This window comes from Oryctolagus cuniculus, chromosome 18 (assembly GCF_051225735.1).
Source record: "Oryctolagus cuniculus isolate XC-2025 breed Fujian yellow rabbit chromosome 18, ASM5122573v1, whole genome shotgun sequence".
NCBI lineage: Eukaryota > Metazoa > Chordata > Mammalia > Lagomorpha > Leporidae > Oryctolagus > Oryctolagus cuniculus.
Genome location: NC_142884.1, coordinates 9,316,506 through 9,332,146, shown reverse-complemented (window position 1 = coordinate 9,332,146; position 15,641 = coordinate 9,316,506). Strand labels below are relative to the sequence as shown.

General features: G+C 65.2%; 3 protein-coding genes and 1 pseudogene across 9 annotated transcripts in view; 3 read left to right on the top strand and 1 right to left on the bottom strand.

Annotated features, from left to right (window-relative positions):
- Positions 1-3,462, top strand: part of SNRNP70 (small nuclear ribonucleoprotein U1 subunit 70) — an 18,995-nt gene extending 15,533 nt beyond the window's left edge. Inside the window, exons 8-10 of one of the 2 annotated variants that reach the window (XM_017339804.4) lie at positions 218-319; positions 2,446-2,533; positions 2,643-3,462. In XM_017339804.4, the coding sequence (XP_017195293.3) occupies positions 218-319; positions 2,446-2,533; positions 2,643-3,342 (890 nt within the window). In that variant the 3' untranslated portion in view covers positions 3,343-3,462. Of the gene's footprint in view, positions 1-217; positions 320-2,445; positions 2,534-2,615 lie in introns of both variants that reach the window. The other variant, XM_051828819.3, reaches the window with a different exon arrangement.
- Positions 3,170-15,562, bottom strand: LOC127485603 (uncharacterized; annotated as a pseudogene). Its single transcript, XR_016224620.1, has 4 exons — positions 15,425-15,562; positions 11,930-15,159; positions 10,798-11,160; positions 3,170-5,929 (listed from the first exon to the last, which is right to left on the bottom strand). The product of XR_016224620.1 is annotated as an uncharacterized LOC127485603 (transcript).
- Positions 7,458-10,898, top strand: LIN7B (lin-7 cell polarity scaffold B). 2 transcript variants are annotated; one of them, XM_051828824.3, is made up of 6 exons: positions 7,458-7,849; positions 8,092-8,210; positions 8,333-8,404; positions 8,929-9,138; positions 9,875-10,038; positions 10,283-10,388. In XM_051828824.3, the coding sequence occupies exons 1-6, from the start codon at positions 7,813-7,815 to the stop codon at positions 10,302-10,304; spliced, it is 624 nt and encodes a 207-aa protein (XP_051684784.1). In that variant the 5' UTR covers positions 7,458-7,812; the 3' UTR covers positions 10,305-10,388. The 2 variants fall into 2 exon arrangements, with proteins under 2 accessions (XP_051684784.1, XP_089175101.1); XM_089318975.1 differs by lacking the exon at positions 9,875-10,038 and having other exon boundaries at positions 10,283-10,898.
- PPFIA3 (PPFI scaffold protein A3) overlaps positions 11,301-15,641 on the top strand; it is a 29,863-nt gene continuing 25,522 nt past the window's right edge. For 3 of the 4 annotated variants that reach the window (XM_070063098.2, XM_070063097.2, XM_051828816.3), the window contains exons 1-2: positions 11,302-11,510; positions 15,387-15,641. In XM_070063098.2, the coding sequence (XP_069919199.2) occupies positions 15,402-15,641 (240 nt within the window). In that variant the 5' untranslated portion in view covers positions 11,302-11,510; positions 15,387-15,401. Of the gene's footprint in view, positions 11,511-15,386 lie in introns of all 4 variants that reach the window. The other variant, XM_051828817.3, reaches the window with a different exon arrangement.

Sequence of the window (15,641 nt, the reverse complement as noted above, 5' to 3'; positions counted from 1 at the left end):
GGGGGGTGCTGAAGTAGGAAGCTGGCAGCATGATGGAGCAGGCCCCTCACGGGGTTGGGAGAGGGGTGGTCTGGCTGTGAGCTGCCCAGCTGTCTGGTGGGCGTGTGTGTGCGAGTGATGTGGGGACCTGTGGGGCGGGGCTGCTCAGCTCCGGTCCTGAACTGACTAGAGGACCCTCTGGGGACTCCCCCCCCTCCCCTCCCCACGTCTGTTGCAGCCGCTTACAAGCACGCAGACGGCAAGAAGATTGATGGCAGGAGGGTCCTTGTGGACGTGGAGAGGGGCCGAACCGTGAAGGGCTGGCGGCCCCGGCGGCTAGGTATGTACCCCCGCCGCTGCTGGCCTGGCTTCTCCCCCCTCCGCCGGTCTCGCCCTTCCTCCATCGCCGCCCGCCGCCTTCTCAGTGTGTGTGCGGTTAGCGCTGGCGTGGAGAGGGAGCCCAGCAGCAGGCACTGGCTTGTGTGTTAGCTGGTGGATCTCCCCACTTCTGCCTCATTCTCCTCACCCTGGACAGAGGGGGTGATGTCAGAGTTCACTGCCCAGTGTGGCGGGGGCACACGGTAGGACTTGAACGCCACTCACTCGGTTGCTGCTCTTACTCGCTGGTGGCTGATGCTGCTGTGTGCTGGGCGCGACACGGGCAGCCGGCCCTGTGAGCCCGCTGGATTCAGCCCCTCACATCACGTGGCCCGTCTCGCTGCGGGTCATTTGCCCTCTCGGTCGATTTGCCAGTGGTCTTCAGGAGGACCCGGGGACTGTCACAGGTGGGGCAGCCTGCCTCAGGCCTGCAGCTCGCTTCTGCCTTGTCGGCCGAGGGCGGCTGCCGCGGCCCGCCGGCACTCCTGCCTCACTCGGTCCGGGGGAGTCTCTGCGCCGGGGGTGGACTCACCTGCGTGACTCGGTGTCGGGCTGGGAGGGGACCGAGGTCCTGTCACACGCATGCCTGGCCCGCGGGATGCTCTCAGCAGGCGCCTGTCAGGCCTGCCCGGCCCTCCAGCTCGCTCCGCACTTGGCTGGCTGGGGAGACCACACACTCCCGAGTCGGCTTCCCGGGGACGCGTCCACTGTGCGCCAGAGCCTGCGGCAGGGTAGGCTCTTCAGGCTCTTCACTTCCTGCACAGGGAGCCCCGACCTCGCAGAGTCTTCTAACATGGAGAATCCTCCCGTTCAGTAGGCATTCAGGCTCTTGGGTGGTGCTGGCTAGGACACCTTGACTGCTCAGCCACACACACGCGTCTCCCAGACAGACGCCTGCTCCCTGCCGTGTGGAGGGGTCAGAGATGACAGCTGAACGTTCATCGCAGATGTTTATTAGGAAAAAATATGCGTAGAGTCTTCAGGAGTTTACTGTAACTGCCCTTTAACTGCATCTTTGTGTGGACTTCACATTTCATGTTTGCTTATTTGGTTTTGTGTATTTGAGAGCCCCCATTGCGGGCTCATTCTCTGAAAGCCCGCGGTGGCTTGGGCTGGGCTGAAGATGGCACTTAGTCCACGTCTCGGTGTGAGAGGCAGGGACCCGACTGAGCGGCACCAGCTGGGTCAGGAGTTGGGGATCAGGCCCAGGTGCGCTGATGCAGGACGTGGGTGTATTTGTAGCTGGCCACTCACTCCCCTCTTCTCTAAGCTGCTGGCTCAGCCCATCCAGTTGACCTGAAAATTGGAGCCAGTGGTGTAGCTGCCTTGTGCTGGTCAGTTGCCTGCTCCCTGGGATCGCAGCAGCCTCTTTCCCTTGTCACTGTCACGCGGGAGGCTGCTTTCCCCCAGGCCTGTGGCAGGAGGAGCGGTTGAGAAAGGTTCTGCAGCAGGTGGGGCCGTGCCCCAGCCCACCTCTTCCTACTGAGTCGGTGGGCGTGGCCGAGACGGCGGCTGCCCTTACAAGGTGTTGTGTCTCTTGCTGGGGACAGGCGGCGTCCCCACTGCACGGTCGGGAGGAGAGGGGGGAGTCAGCTCCCACAGAGAGCAAGTGTGGGCCTGAATGCGGAGGGGAGCCCTGTAGTCCAGCAGGGCTTGGGTAGCTGCAGGGGAAGGCGGGCGTGCACAAGGACTGTGGCCGAGAGGAGGGGCTGGTGAGGAGCTCGGGCGTGGCTTGGGAGCTGGGTCTTAGCCAGCAGCCACCGCTGGTGCCTTCTAAGCAGTTGGCATTTTCAGCTGGGAATCTTCCTGGCCTCCAGTTGGTGTGAGGGTGAAGGTGACTTGCAGGGAGGGAGGGAGGGAGGTCCTGGGGGTGCTGTGGGGCACAGTGGGTAAGAACAAGAATGCGAGCTTCGGGGTCAGCCCTGGGTTCTAGCTGTGGTGTTTCCCACCCGGTGCTTTGTGGAGGTCCTTGAGGATCTTGCAGAGCATGGCTGTCCAGTGAGGACATGAGATGACTGGCACCCCAGTGGAGGCGCTTAGTTTTGTGCCCTGTGCACGCTGACCCCTGTTCACCCGCCCTGCTCCCAGGAGGCGGCCTGGGGGGTACCAGAAGAGGCGGGGCTGACGTGAACATCCGACATTCCGGCCGTGACGACACATCCCGCTACGATGAGAGGTAAGATTGGGCGCCCTGTGTCCTGGGATGGGGGGTGGTCACCTGGGGAGCCCTGCCACACACCTCTGCTCCCCTCATCCAGGCCCGGCCCCTCCCCGCTTCCCCACAGGGACCGGGACCGGGACCGCGAGCGGGAGCGCAGAGAGCGGAGCCGGGAGCGAGACAAGGAGCGGGAACGGCGACGCTCCCGCTCTCGGGACCGGCGGCGGCGCTCACGGAGCCGAGACAAGGACGAACGGCGGCGCTCCAGGGAGCGGAGCAAGGACAAGGACCGGGACCGGAAGCGGCGAAGCAGCCGGAGTCGGGAGCGGGCAAGACGCGAGCGGGAACGCAAGGAGGAGCTGCGTGGCGGCGGCGGTGGCGGAGGTGGTGGTGGCGGTGGTGGAGGTGGAGGTGGTGGTGGAGGTGGTGGCGGCGGCGGCGGCGACATGGCAGAGCCCTCTGAGGCTGGGGATGCGCCTGCTGACGATGGGCCTCCTGGGGAGCTCGGGCCTGACGGCCCTGATGGCCCAGAGGAGAAGGGCCGGGATCGCGACAGGGAGCGGCGGCGGAGCCACCGGAGCGAGCGGGAGCGGCGCCGGGACCGCGACCGGGACCGGGACCGCGAGCACAAGCGGGGGGAGCGGGGTGGAGAGCGGGGCAGGGATGAAGCCCGGGGTGGGGGCGGGGGTGGCGGCGGCGGCGGCGGACAGGACAACGGGCTGGAAGGGCTGGGCAGCGACGGCCGAGACGTGTACGTGGAGTCTGAGGGAGGCGACGGGTACCTCGCTCCAGAGAACGGGTATCTGATGGAGGCCGCGCCAGAGTGAGGGCGGCTCCCTCCCTCCTCCTGTCCCTCTTCCCAAACTTGGCTACCTAAGTTTGCTCTCCAAGAGGGGGGCTCTATTTGTTGTCCCTTGGATTTAAAAATAAAATTAATTTCCTGTTGACAGTGGGCATCTGTGTTTCCTGGCTGCTCTCACTGGGCCAGCAGCCCCGTCTCCTGTAATGGCTCAGCCCTGCCTTGGTTGGTGTCTTCCAGAGATGCCTAGGACTTGAGTTGGTGTATTCAGGCCGAGGCTGTCCCCAGAGTGCGAGCTGTCCAGGGTGGGGTACGGCAGCCCCCGCAGGGCCCTGCCCCTGGTGGCTTCCTGGTTTTGCCTGTGCTGCTCGCAGGGCGTGTCGAGGAAGAGGCGAGGTGACCCGCATCAGAACAGAAGGGTGGGTCCGTGAGAACAGCAGGGTGCAGACCCAGCGAGGGCTGCGGGGCAGAGCCGAGATGGCATTCATGCCTCCTGCCCCGTCAGGAATGGCGCGCGGAAGCCGCAGAGACCCTGCAGGTCCTGGACAGCAGAGGAGGAGTGGGCCTGGCACACGCGGATGGGAGAAGGCAGAGCCTCAGGGAGTGTGAGAAGATCCAGAACCAGAGTCGGAGACGAGGCAGAACCTGTGCGGAGCACGGCCGGCGCGGGCACAGCGGGGCCACTGCTGCCTGTTCAAACACGAGCTGGCGCCGGGTTTGTCTTGGCAGTTGTGACCTTGGCCCGATGGCCTGACGCAGCCTGCCTGTTGAGAGGGACGCTCTGCAGCAGCCTCCGGTCAGAGGTGCTCAGGCGCCTGCCAGAGTAGTAGGCAACAGCAGACCGCGAGGTGAACGGAGAGGCAGGTGCTGGACGTGTGTCGGGTTAACCTGCGCCTGTAGGTGTCCTGGGTGTTGCCACTAGGCGTCTGGTTTTAACTGAAAGCCCATTTGGCGCTGGTGCACAAACCTGCCATGTAAAATGCCTCCTTAGGCACACTGTGTTTTCCTGGAGGATTTGTAGCAGTGTAGCACAGAGGAACAGACCAGGAAACGTCAGTCTTCCTAGACAGGGTCAGAGGGGCAGCTGGGACTGGACGGGACACGCCCCAGAGGAGAGCGCAGGGCACCGGATCTGTGCAGCCCTGTCTCGGGCCTCTGCCAGCTCCTACAGGAACTCAGAACAGTTACCTGAGAGGCCAGAGTGGGGCAGGTGAGAGCCCGTGGTCATCTACCTGAGAGGCCAGAGGGGGCAGGTGAGAGCCGGTGGTTGTCCGGGAGATGAGGCCCTGGTGGACGGGACAGCACTGCGCAGAGGAGACGGGCGGGCGTGCCAGGAGCTCCTCTCCACCAGCTACCCAGCACTTGGCGTCTATCAGGATGTACCAGGCGTGCAAGGCGGAGGCTGGAAACAGACCTGGGGGCGAAGCTGAGACAAGGAAACATCTGGAATCTAGGACCTCGGGTGGAAGTCAGAGCTGGGAGAGCAAGTGGAGAATCCTGTTGGTGGGTCTAATGGTTGATCAGACACTCGCGTGAAAGCCGACCAAACACCAGGAGTGCCGGGAAAGATTTGGACGAACTGAGACACCGTACTGCGTTATTAGCAAGTTTACTGAGGACTTGTTAACCAGAATGGACTTGAAATAGTGGGCATCCTGCCTGGCAGTTCAGGCACCCGTGTCCCGTGTCAGAGTACCTGAGTTCGAGTCCCACCTCCCCTCCTAATGCAGAGTCCGGGAGGCAGCCGTGATGAGGGGGGACCTGGGTTTCCTGCCGTCTGTGGGAGACCTAGGTTGTGTTCCAGGCTCCCAGATCTGGCCTGGCCCAGCTGTCGGCACTGGCAGACTGAGCCTGTGTGTGGGAACAGCCTCTGTCTCAGTGATTTTTTTTTTTAAACGTGGTGGCAAAAGGAAGTGATGTGGTTCCATAGCTCAGCGGCAGGAAGTCCCAGGATGGCAGTTGGTCCAGATCCTGGTGAGGTTCTCAGAAAGTTCAGGGACAAAAGACTCCGCAGAACAGCAGCCATGGTGGGGATTTTGAAGAAATCGAGACTGGGAGAAAAGGAAAGGTGCGTGGAAATCGCAGGCCGAGGCGGGCTCAGCTCCCCTCGGGCTCCGTGTTGAGCTGGCGCTGGGTGTCCCACCAGCCTGGAAGCTGCTGCCGCGGGAGTGGAAGAGTAAGGGCAGGGAGGCGGCACCATCACAGCCGGCCAGTCAGGCAGCTCCAGCCGACGTCGAAGTGGGAGACGTAGGGAAGGTACCAGGACTTGTGTTTCCTTTTCCTTTTTTAAAAGATTTATTTATTTTGGCCGGCGCCGCGGCTCACTAGGCTAATCCTCCGCCTTGCGGCGCCGGCACACTGGGTTCTAGTCCCGGTCGGGGCGCCGGATTCTGTCCCGGTTGCCCCTCTTCCAGGCCAGCTCTCTGCTGTGGCCAGGGAGGGCAGTGGAGGATGGCCCAGGTGCTTGGGCCCTGCACCCCATGGGAGACCAGGAGAAGCACCTGGCTCCTGCCTTCGGATCAGTGCAGTGCGCTGGCCGCAGCGGCCATTGGAGGGTGAGCCAACGGCAAAAAAAGGAAGACCTTTCTCTCTGTCTCTCTCACTGTCCACTCTGCCTGTCAAAAAAAAAAAAAATTTATTTATTTTGTCTGAAGGTCGGAGTTACACAGAGAGGAGGAGAGGCAGAGAGAGAGAGGTCTTCCATCCGCTGGTCCACTCCCCAACTGGCCACAGTGGCCGGAGCTGCGCCGATCTGAAGCCAGGAGCCGCTTCTGGGTCTCCGACGTGGGTGCAGGGGCCCGAGGACATGGCCCATCTCCTGCTTTCCCAGGCCATAGCAGAGCTGGATAGGAAGTGGAGCAGCTGGGTCTCGAACTGGCGCCCGCCCATGTGGGGTGCCAGCACTGTGAGTGGCAGCCTAACCCGCTACGCCATAGTGCTGGCCCCAGGACTGGTGTTTTCATGATGAGCCCCTTGTGCCAGGAAGAGGATGAGAAGGGGGTTCGACCTCAGCCTGTGATGCCGGCATCCCACGTGGGCACCGGTTCGAGTCCCAGGTCTTCCACGTCCCATCCGGCTCTTGCTGATGTGCAAGGGAAAGCTAGTGCCTGTGCCCGGCACCCACATAGGAGACCCACATGGAGTTCCAGGCTCCTGGCTTCAGCCATTGGGGGAGTGAAGTGAGCCAGCGATGGAAGATCCCTGTGTCTCCCTCCCTCTAATTCTGCCTTCCAGTTAAATCTTGACAATGGAAATGCTGTAGAGACGGGGTCTCCACACCTGCTCCAGCACCCCCACATTGAACCGGGCCTCTTCTGGACTCCACAGCCCAGTCCAGCTCAACCAGAGGACGGCGGGCCGCCGCTGGTCTGCATTCCCTCATCCTCTCAAAGGTGTTTTTTTTTTTTTTTTTTTTTTTTTTTTTTTTTTTTTTTAAATTTGGAAAGCAAAGAGAGCTGGGCAGATCTTCCCCCGCGCCCCCAGCAGCCAGAACCAGACCAGGCCAGAGGCAGCAGCAGGTCTGCCGCCTGGTGGCAGAGACAACTACTTGCGGCACCAGGAAGCTGGCGTGGAAGGGAGCCGGGCCTTGAACCCAGGCCGATGCGGGACACACGTGTCCCGGGGGATCAGCCACTCACTCCTTAGGAAATCCTGATCTCATGGTTCCTTCCTCCTGGCAAAGGAGGAGTGAGAGTCACGCTCAGCAACCAGCCAGACGGGAGCTCGGTCCAGGTCTCCCACGGGGATGTCAGGGGCCCGAGTGCCGGAAGCGAAGCAGGAACCGGGCCTCAAACCCAGGCAGCCGTCTCACCCGCTGCACCACCCGGGGGCCAGTGGGGAATAGGCCGAGCTAGGCTCTCTCCGGTGCCCGGATTTCCAAAGCTGCAGGCCAGGCGCTGAGCTCCGGAGCTGGGATCTTGTGGGTACTACACCCCTCCTCCACACAGACCTCGGCCAGCAGCCCCAAAGCCCTGCCGCTCACCCGCAGCCACGCTGTCCCCTCGCCCCATCTGTCCCTCCATGCGCCTGGGTAGTCGCCTTGGGGACCCTGGGGACTTCCCCCCTGCTCCCGCCCAAGCCCCGCCTCCACGGTGGTTTTCACAGACCCAGCCCAAGTTCCCGACGCACGAGGCCGCACCGCACCTGCCTGCTGAGCCGCTGGGGCCCGCGGTGCTCGCAGCCCAGCGCGGCCTGCGCGCGCCCCTCTCCTGTCCTCCGCTCCTCCCGGGACTCGAGGCCACGGTCCTGTCGGGGACGACCTTGCTCCATCCCAAGTCCCAGCGCGGCCGTAGCCGGCTGCTTGTTGAACGACTGTGGGAGAACGATAGGGGCGGGCCGGGGCTGCCGCGGGACCGGCCCGCCCGGGCGCGGGGCCCCGCAGCCGCACGCGCGCCGCCGCGCCGCTGCGGGGGGCGCCGTCTCCGGGGCGTGGCCTCGTGCAGCCCCGCCCCCTGGCCGGCGACGGGGCAGGCGGGCGGCTGGCAGCTGTGGCGCCGCCATGGCTGCGCTGGTGGAGCCGCTGGGGCTGGAGCGGGGTAAGCGGGCGCCAGCGGCCCTGCCCACCCGGCCCGCGGCCCGCGTCGTCGGATCGCAGCCGCGGGCCGGGCCGGCGCGGCGGGCGGGCGGGCGGACCCTCGGGGTGGGCGGGGCGGGCTGTGGGTGTGGGAGGGCCCGGGGGCGCTCGGCGCGCAGCCCTGCGGCGGGGCCGGGGGTCGTGGCGGCTCAGCCCGGGGCCCCCCGCGCCCTCGCGCGTCTGACTCCGCGCCCTGCCCCGCAGACGTGTCCCGGGCCGTGGAGCTCCTGGAGCGGCTCCAGCGCAGCGGGGAGCTGCCTCCGCAGAAGCTGCAGGCCCTCCAGCGAGTCCTGCAGAGCCGCTTCTGCTCCGCCATCCGGGAGGTGAGAGGCGCGCGGCGCAGGGGCGCCCCGGCTCCCGCAGCTCCGGGGGCGGGGCGGCCCCCTTGGGTGGGAGGGGCAGAGAGGGGCTGGGGGCTGCCTGATGCGGCTGCCTCCTCTCCCAGGTGTACGAGCAACTCTACGACACGCTGGACATCGCCGGGAGCGCCGAGATCCGGGCCCACGCCACGGCCAAGGTAGGCGCCCCCAGCCCCCGCCCGCGGCAGCCGCCCCACCGCCGGGTCTAGCTCGGTGCCAGTCATCGCTGCTCGCTTGCTGCTCCTTGGACTCCACGGACCGCCCTTATTACTTATTCATAGCGTCCTTTAAATAACTGCGCGTTGTAAACTTAAGCAAATGTCATTTGCAACTACAAGTGGAAGGCAGTGGCTGCCTGCGTGCCTGGTGGCGAACCCCCGGGTCCCCCCCCCGGCCCTGCAGTCTCCCCCAAGCTTGCACCAGGTGACTGCTGCTGGGGCTGCTCAGCTCCCCGCCAGGCCTTGTTTTCCACCGCTAAAAACAAGATTGACAGGTGCTGGGTATCCAACGCCCGCGTCTGCAGGATGGAGACAGGTTTCTCTCTCTCTCTGGCATGGCAGCAACTCCAAGTAACTTCAGAGGTCATGCCTTCAGCCCAGGGCCGGCAGTGTCCCGTGCGCACCCCGCCCGTGAGCCCACCCACTGCGGCACAAGGGCCCTCACCCCCACTTCTCTCTTCCAGGCCACTGTGGCTGCCTTCACGGCCAGTGAGGGCCACGCACATCCTCGGGTGGTGGAGCTCCCCAAGACCGATGAGGGGCTGGGGTTCAACATCATGGGCGGCAAGGAGCAGAACTCGCCCATCTACATCTCCCGGGTCATCCCCGGAGGCGTGGCCGACCGCCACGGAGGCCTCAAGCGTGGGGACCAGCTGCTGTCGGTGAACGGTGTGGTGAGTCGGGGGCACAGCCTGTCCAGGCCAGCACAGTCCCTGCAGGCCGGGCGCCCTCAGAGAAGCGGGCTTCCGCTTCTTTGGCAAGCGAGGTGCACCCTGACCGGGTCTGAGTCCACGTGGAGCCCCGGGCCAGTGCATGAACAGGGGAGGTTGGCCAGAGAAGCAACATCTGATTGGGTGAAGAAGGTAGGGGGTGTTTGTGGCTGAGGGTGACGGCGGCGACCGGGGCCGTACCTCTGTCCCTGCGGGGGCAGCCAGGGAGTTCAGAGCACCATGGGTGCAGTAGGCGGCCAGGGCCAGCCTTGCAGAGGAGCTGGGACTTTGTGCCCAGGGTGCTGGGGAGTTGTGGCGGGGCGAAAGGCCCAGCTTAGGGGTACAGGAAGACACCCGCACCCCGGGGACTGTGGGAGGTGGATGGAGGAGAGACTGCAGGCTGGCTAAGTCAGGGGCCGTGCAAAGCAGGACGGAGCTAGGGTAGGAGGGAGGGAAGTGACCAGCCTGGGCCCGGACGTCCGGCTCGGCGGCTGAGCGGGACATGAGGCCGCCCCTGCCAGGGGCACTTGGAGGGCTCTGGGGGGGACACGGAGCCAAGAGTTCATGGCTCTCCCACGAGCAGGACTTGAGGCCCCAGCACCTGCGGGCTGGCACCAGGCTCGGCAAGCACTATCCCCGATGGGTGCTGGGCGGGGGTGGGGGCGGGCCCCAGGCCCAGCTGTCCCGCCCCGCCCCGCAGAGCGTGGAGGGCGAGCAGCACGAGAAGGCGGTGGAGCTGCTCAAGGCCGCCCAGGGCTCGGTGAAGCTGGTAGTCCGGTACACGCCCCGCGTGCTGGAGGAAATGGAGGCCCGCTTCGAGAAGATGCGGTCCGCCCGCCGGCGCCAGCAGCACCAGAGTTACTCGTGAGCCCCCGGCCCCGGCCGCCCCGGGCCTGGACTGCCACCCCCAGCGTCGGCCCCTTGCCCTGCGGGGATGCTGACCCAGCCGCGCAGGCCGGGAGGGCCCCCCCCCCCCGGAGGGCCCCCAGCTCCCTGGGCCCTCGCTTCTGGAACCCCGGTCCTGCCTGACCCCGTGGTGCCCCGCCGGGCTGCCCCCCGCCCCCTGCGCTGAGCCTGGCTCCCCTTTCTCCGCCCTCCCCCCTTGCAGATCCTTGGAGTCCCGAGGTTGACAGCACAGATCTGGACCCTCACCCTCACCCCTGTACAGTATTTATTGTCGCTGGCTCCTTATTTAAAGATGTTGGACCCCCTCACTGAGTGTCTGCGTGTCTATCCTGCACCCTGGGGCGCCGGGGCGGGCGGGGGGGAGCTGCCAGGACGCCCCTTTCCAAGGCGACCGGGGCCAGAGCCGGAGAAGACAGACGCTCGGAGCGAAGGCCAAGCCCCTTCCTCCAAGGCTGGTCTGACGGCGGAGTCCCGAAGCGGCGGGAGCCAGTGGGCGGCCTCTGTGTGGGCGGGGCGGAGCGAACCATTCGCCTCGTCCGCCGGGGGAGCCCTGCAGGCCGCACGCTCGTCTGCGTGGGAGCCGGGGGTGGGGGCGCCGCGTGCAGTTCCCGAGGCGGGCGGCAGGGGTGCAGCATAAGGTGCGCTCGCCCGCTGGGCGCTCAACCACCCCCTCCCCACCTGCCCACTAAAGCAAGGCCTTTCGGGAGCCTCCCTCACCTGCAAACCCAGCCTTTCTCCTCATCCTGCGGCCCGCCCGGCCCCGGCGTCCCGAGCGCTGCGAGGGGCAGAGCGCGCCCCTGCCGGGATCCGGGGTCGCCGCTCGCGGTCCACGCCGCGCGCTACTCGCTCCAGGTGACATCATCCCCCTGCCGGGCTCCGCCTCCCGCCCCAGTCGCCGCACGCCGCGCGCCGATTGGCCGACGCGCCTTGAGCCCCGCCTCTCGCTCTCCGCCCGCGCGACCCCTCCCGGCCCGTGCGGAGGCGGGGTCTAGTCGCCGGCCGGCGCCGACGCCGCCTCCCATTGGCCACTCAGGGCCGTCTGTCAGTCTCCTGTTAAAGGGGCCACGACCGCCCGGGAGCGGTGGGGGGAGGGGGAGGGAGGAGGAATTTTTTTGGGGGGGAAGGTGGGATTTGGGGGGCGCTGGTGGGCACCCCTGGATCTGGCGGCTGCGGCCTCGCGGGGGGAGGCTGAACGGTGACAGGGGCAGGGGGCTATTTTAGGGGGTAGAGGACTGTGAGACTGTGAGGGGGAGGGGGGTCCCCGGCGCCCAAGCCGGAGCCAGAGACGCGGAGCCCGCGCGAGCCGCGGAGACAGGGCTCCGGAGCCACAGAGCCGGGCCCCGGCCGCCGCCAGGGGCCCCGCCCGGTCCCCCTACCCCACCCCACGTTCCTCCTGCAGCCCGGCTCCGCCCGCAGCCGCCGCGGACCAGGTAGGTGAGAGCCCGGCCCAGCCCGCCTGGCAGCGCCCACCCCGGGGACCCCTCGGCGAGCCTCTCCCGCCTCCTCGAAATCCTGGATTCTCTTCCTCATCCCCAGGGACCTCAGAGCCCAGATTTCATAGCCCAGCCCCAGAGACTCAGGCGTGCCTCTTCCCGGCGCCCGGAGTCCCCAGCCGAACCCCAGAATCCCAGGCAGACCTCCGCCTTGCGCTTCCTCTCGGGCCCAGAGCCTGGATCTCTTGGCTCAGCCCCCGGGGACCCCCTCTGGGCCCAGATCCCCCCTCCTCGGCCCCGTCCCGGGAGCTGCAGACGCCGGCCGCGCGGTGTCAGGCTCCCCCGGCGACGTCCGGCCGCCCCCCGTCGCGTCCGCATCGTCCCCCACTCGCGCACCCCGTCTGCCCGGCTCCAGGCTCGGGCTTGGGCAGCCGGCCGCGTCCCTCGGTCCAGGACTGCTGGGCGGCCGCCCTGGACACAGGCCCGCTCTGGAGCTGTCCATGGTCAGCGCTCTCAGCAGCCTCGCCTCCCCCACCCCATGCCGCCACCGCCAGGGAGGGGGCGCGGGCGGCGCGGGGGGGGGGATCCCCCCGCCACGCTTCTGACCCGGGGATACCCGGGCCTGAGGGTTCCGCCGTCCAGGCTCTCGGCCCCATCCTCGGCACCCGTGCTCCCGGGACTCCCAGCGCTCCCCCAGGAGCCCAGGCTTCTGATTCTTGCTGCCTTGTCCGCCTTGGGGGCTGTGGCCACCCCTGGGGGGACAGTCAGTGCTCCTTCCCTTGCTGAACCCGGCTGGAAGCCCTCACCCCGTCAGGACCTGCCAGTCCAGTCTGCAGCTTTCGCCGCCGTTGGCACCCGGCTCAGCAGCCCCCTGCGCTTCTTGAAATGCACACGGCCTTCTGCCACCCCAGCATCTGCTCCCCCAGGGCCTGGGGCGCTGGGACTCCCACCCTTTCAGGGGCCTGGAATGCGATGCTTTGGCTTCTGTCCACCCCCACCTCCTCACCCCACGCCCCAGGAGACCTAGATGCCTTGTCCCCATTCTTCCAGCCCCTCAGGGACTCAGGAGTTCAAACCCCAGCTTCTGAGCTGCCCCCCACCCCCACCAAACCTTTGCCTGTGTGTGTCCCAGCCTTCCCCCCTCCCAGGGAATCTGGCTCTAAGCTTCTGATGCCCCATCTCTGACCTCCACAAGGATTCAGGAGTCCAAGCCCCCAGCTCTTTGGCCCCTACTCCAGGTGTGCAGCTTCTCCGATCTCACATCCGTCAGGGGTCTCCCTTCTCTGCCCTCAGCTTCATATCCCAGATGGCCTTGACAATCCCCTGCCTCATCCCCATGTCGTCTGGGGTGCTGGGCTTCGTTTGGGGCTCTCTTGCCTCTTCCATCTCCCCAAGACGCATTGCCCCCTGGGGCCCGAATCATGATGTCCCATTTCCCAAGTGCATTCTCTCAGGCTGATGAGCCAAAGGCACACCCTTTCCTTCAGACGTGTTCTGTGTCCTAGGCTCATTGTGTGGTCTAGAACTTGGCCGCTGTCTTCTGCATTTCTAATTAACACATGTGCCTTTGCATGTTCTAGAATGGGCCATGTTCTAGAATCTAGAATGCCAGGACACCCCCAGTGCATGTCTCTGTTCCAAGGCATGGACTAGGTTCTGGGCCACACATTACGTTCTAGGCACGTCTCTTCCTATTTATCTTTTCAAAGGTCTAGATGACGTCCTCAGTCCACATCTAGTCTCACGCGCTCCTCAGACATATTCCACATTTCCACAACTAGCCCGTACTGCGTACGCCAAGTTTTATTTCAGATGTGTTCTATGAGCCACATCCTTGGCATTGTTCTAGGTGCCATTCTCCTACCAAGGACACTCTAAGTTCCAGAATGTGTATGAATTATGTTCACCAGTTTTTTCCGATTGGTGCTGTGGACTTTGGAACGCACTTTTTTGTTTAAGGTCGTGTCTAATTTCTCAGTCTTAAATCTAGAAAATTCCCAGCAGGATGTTCTGTGTTCCAGTATGTTCCCAATGTTCCATCTCCGGGTTCTAGGTGCTAAGCCCACCCGTTTCCACCTGGTCTGTTTTTTCCCTAGGGCAGCCTGAGCCTTGACCCCGGGCCAGTATACGCGTTTTCCTCCGTCTGCCACGTTGGCATTCTAAACATGTTCTAGGCTCTCTCCTCTTCTGGAGCCTTCAGCCTAGAAATGTCTCATTTCCAGAACTCCCCCGCTTTGCCAGCTCAGCCTTTATTTCAGGAAATTCTCAGGTCTCCGCAGGCATCCTCCTGCATTTACTGCAGCCTCTTCCAAGTTCCAGGCAGACTCCTTGCTCCTTTCTGTTTCCCTCGGACCCGGGTGCGAGTGCTGCGTTCCGGAGCACATGCTCTGCCTGCAGGGTTCTCGCGTCATCTAGACACATGATCAAACCAAGGATGCGACCCCTGCCATAGTCCCTGTTGTACCATCCTCTCATCAAGTGCTAGAAGATATCTCCTAGCTGGGCTCATTGGGCACTGCCTTAGGTGTCGATCTGACGCCCTCTGTGACTGGGGCTCTGGGGTTGACTGAGCCGCTCTCTAAGGGGCCGGGTTGCTCCCGGCTGGTTCTAGGTTCCAGACTCCAGTCCTGGAATGTGCCCTCATCCCAGCACACTGTCAGCGCGGCACGGTGGCTTCACAGATCCTGCCCCAGACTTGCTGTGTTTCATTTCTCTCTAGTGAATGAGCCTGAGATCCCAGAGCAGCCTCCCTAAAGCGTCCCCCTGGTGGTGGATTGCAGACACCACGTTGGCTTCTGGCCTAAGGCTGGACTGACCGCTCCCAGCGTCCTGAATTAGGCCTCGAGTGCTGGGTCTCCCAGTCCGGGTTCCCAGATGCACCACTTTAAAGACCCTGTCCCAGGCGCCAGTGCCCTCAGCCCCCTGTCCTCCCCCTCGCAGGAGTCCAGGCTTTGGACACCGTCCACATACTGGGCGGGGCTGGGAACAAGCCACTCTCAGAACCGGTTATGCTGCAAAGCAAGGACTGGAGTGAAAGTCCCTCCTGCTTTCGACCGGGTGGGCGAGCAGGGCCCGTCCGACCTGAAGTGCGTGGAGGGAGGGGCGCAGGGGCGGGGTCCAGCGACCCAAGCCCCGCCTTCCCTCCCAAGCCCCGCCCCTTCTCAGAACCCCTGTGCCCCGGAGGAGGAGGGAGCTAAAGGCTGGTCCAGGGGAGACGGCCTCCTGGGAGGAGGGCAGGCAGGAGTCCCTGACTCCTGGGATTTGGGAGGAGGAAACTCGGACCCCTAGTTCTGGGCAAGGAAGTGGCTAGAAGCCTGGATTCCTGTGGCCAGAGGAGCGGGGAGGGGCTAGGGTTTGGGGTGTGAAGAGGGAGCGAGGTGCCTTCAGGCGGTGTTGTTCAGCCCCCGCCCCCAAGTGCAGTGGTTCTGTGGGTTCTTTAGGTGCCAGGGCTGGGCGGGGATGTAGCTGAGAGCCACGCCCCCGGCCTCGCACAGGAGCTGTGTCCCAGCGATCGCCTTTCGGGTGGCCGGCCTGGGCCTGTTTCCCGACCCACGCTGAGGGGGGCGCTCCGCAGAGCGGGGCAGGAACGACTCTGGGTCCCGCAGCTTCCCCGGATGGCCTCGCCCGGGTAGCCAGGGCCGTTTCCCTGAAAGCAATGAGTTTCAGTTGTGACGACACAGGGCAAGCCTCAGTCTCCCCTGGCTGCACCTGGCGGCCAAACCGGTTCTCCCGGAGCAGCGCCCCGCACCCCGTCATCAGCAGAGCGGCCCGGCTTCGCCCTCCTCCGCACCGCCCCCGGCCGTGCCTCAGTTTCCCTGCCTGGGCCCTGACGAGGCGGGTCTCCGCTCCCCGTCCGCTTCCCGCCCCCCGCAGGCTGGCACCGCCGCCATGATGTGCGAGGTGATGCCCACCATCAGCGAGGATGGCCGGCGGGGCTCGGCGCTGGGCCCGGACGAGGCGGGCGGCGAGCTGGAGCGCCTCATGGTCACGATGCTCACGGAGCGCGAGCGCCTGCTGGAGACGCTGCGCGAGGCGCAGGACGGGCTGGCCACGGCGCAGCTGCGGCTGCGCGAGCTGGGCCACGAGAAGGACTCGCTGCAGCGCCAGCTCAGCATCGCGCTGCCCCAG

What these genes read in the sequence shown, in the direction of transcription:
- LIN7B (XM_089318975.1), top strand. Translation starts at nt 7,813, where the DNA reads ATGGCTGCGCTGGTGGAGCCGCTGGGGCTGGAGCGGG. An exon ending in GGGCCCACGCCACGGCCAAG is followed by an intron (nt 8,405 to 8,928) that starts GTAGGCGCCCCC and finishes TCTCTCTTCCAG; the next exon opens with GCCACTGTGGCTGCCTTCAC. An exon ending in TGCTGTCGGTGAACGGTGTG is followed by an intron (nt 9,139 to 10,282) that starts GTGAGTCGGGGG and finishes CCCCCCTTGCAG; the next exon opens with ATCCTTGGAGTCCCGAGGTT.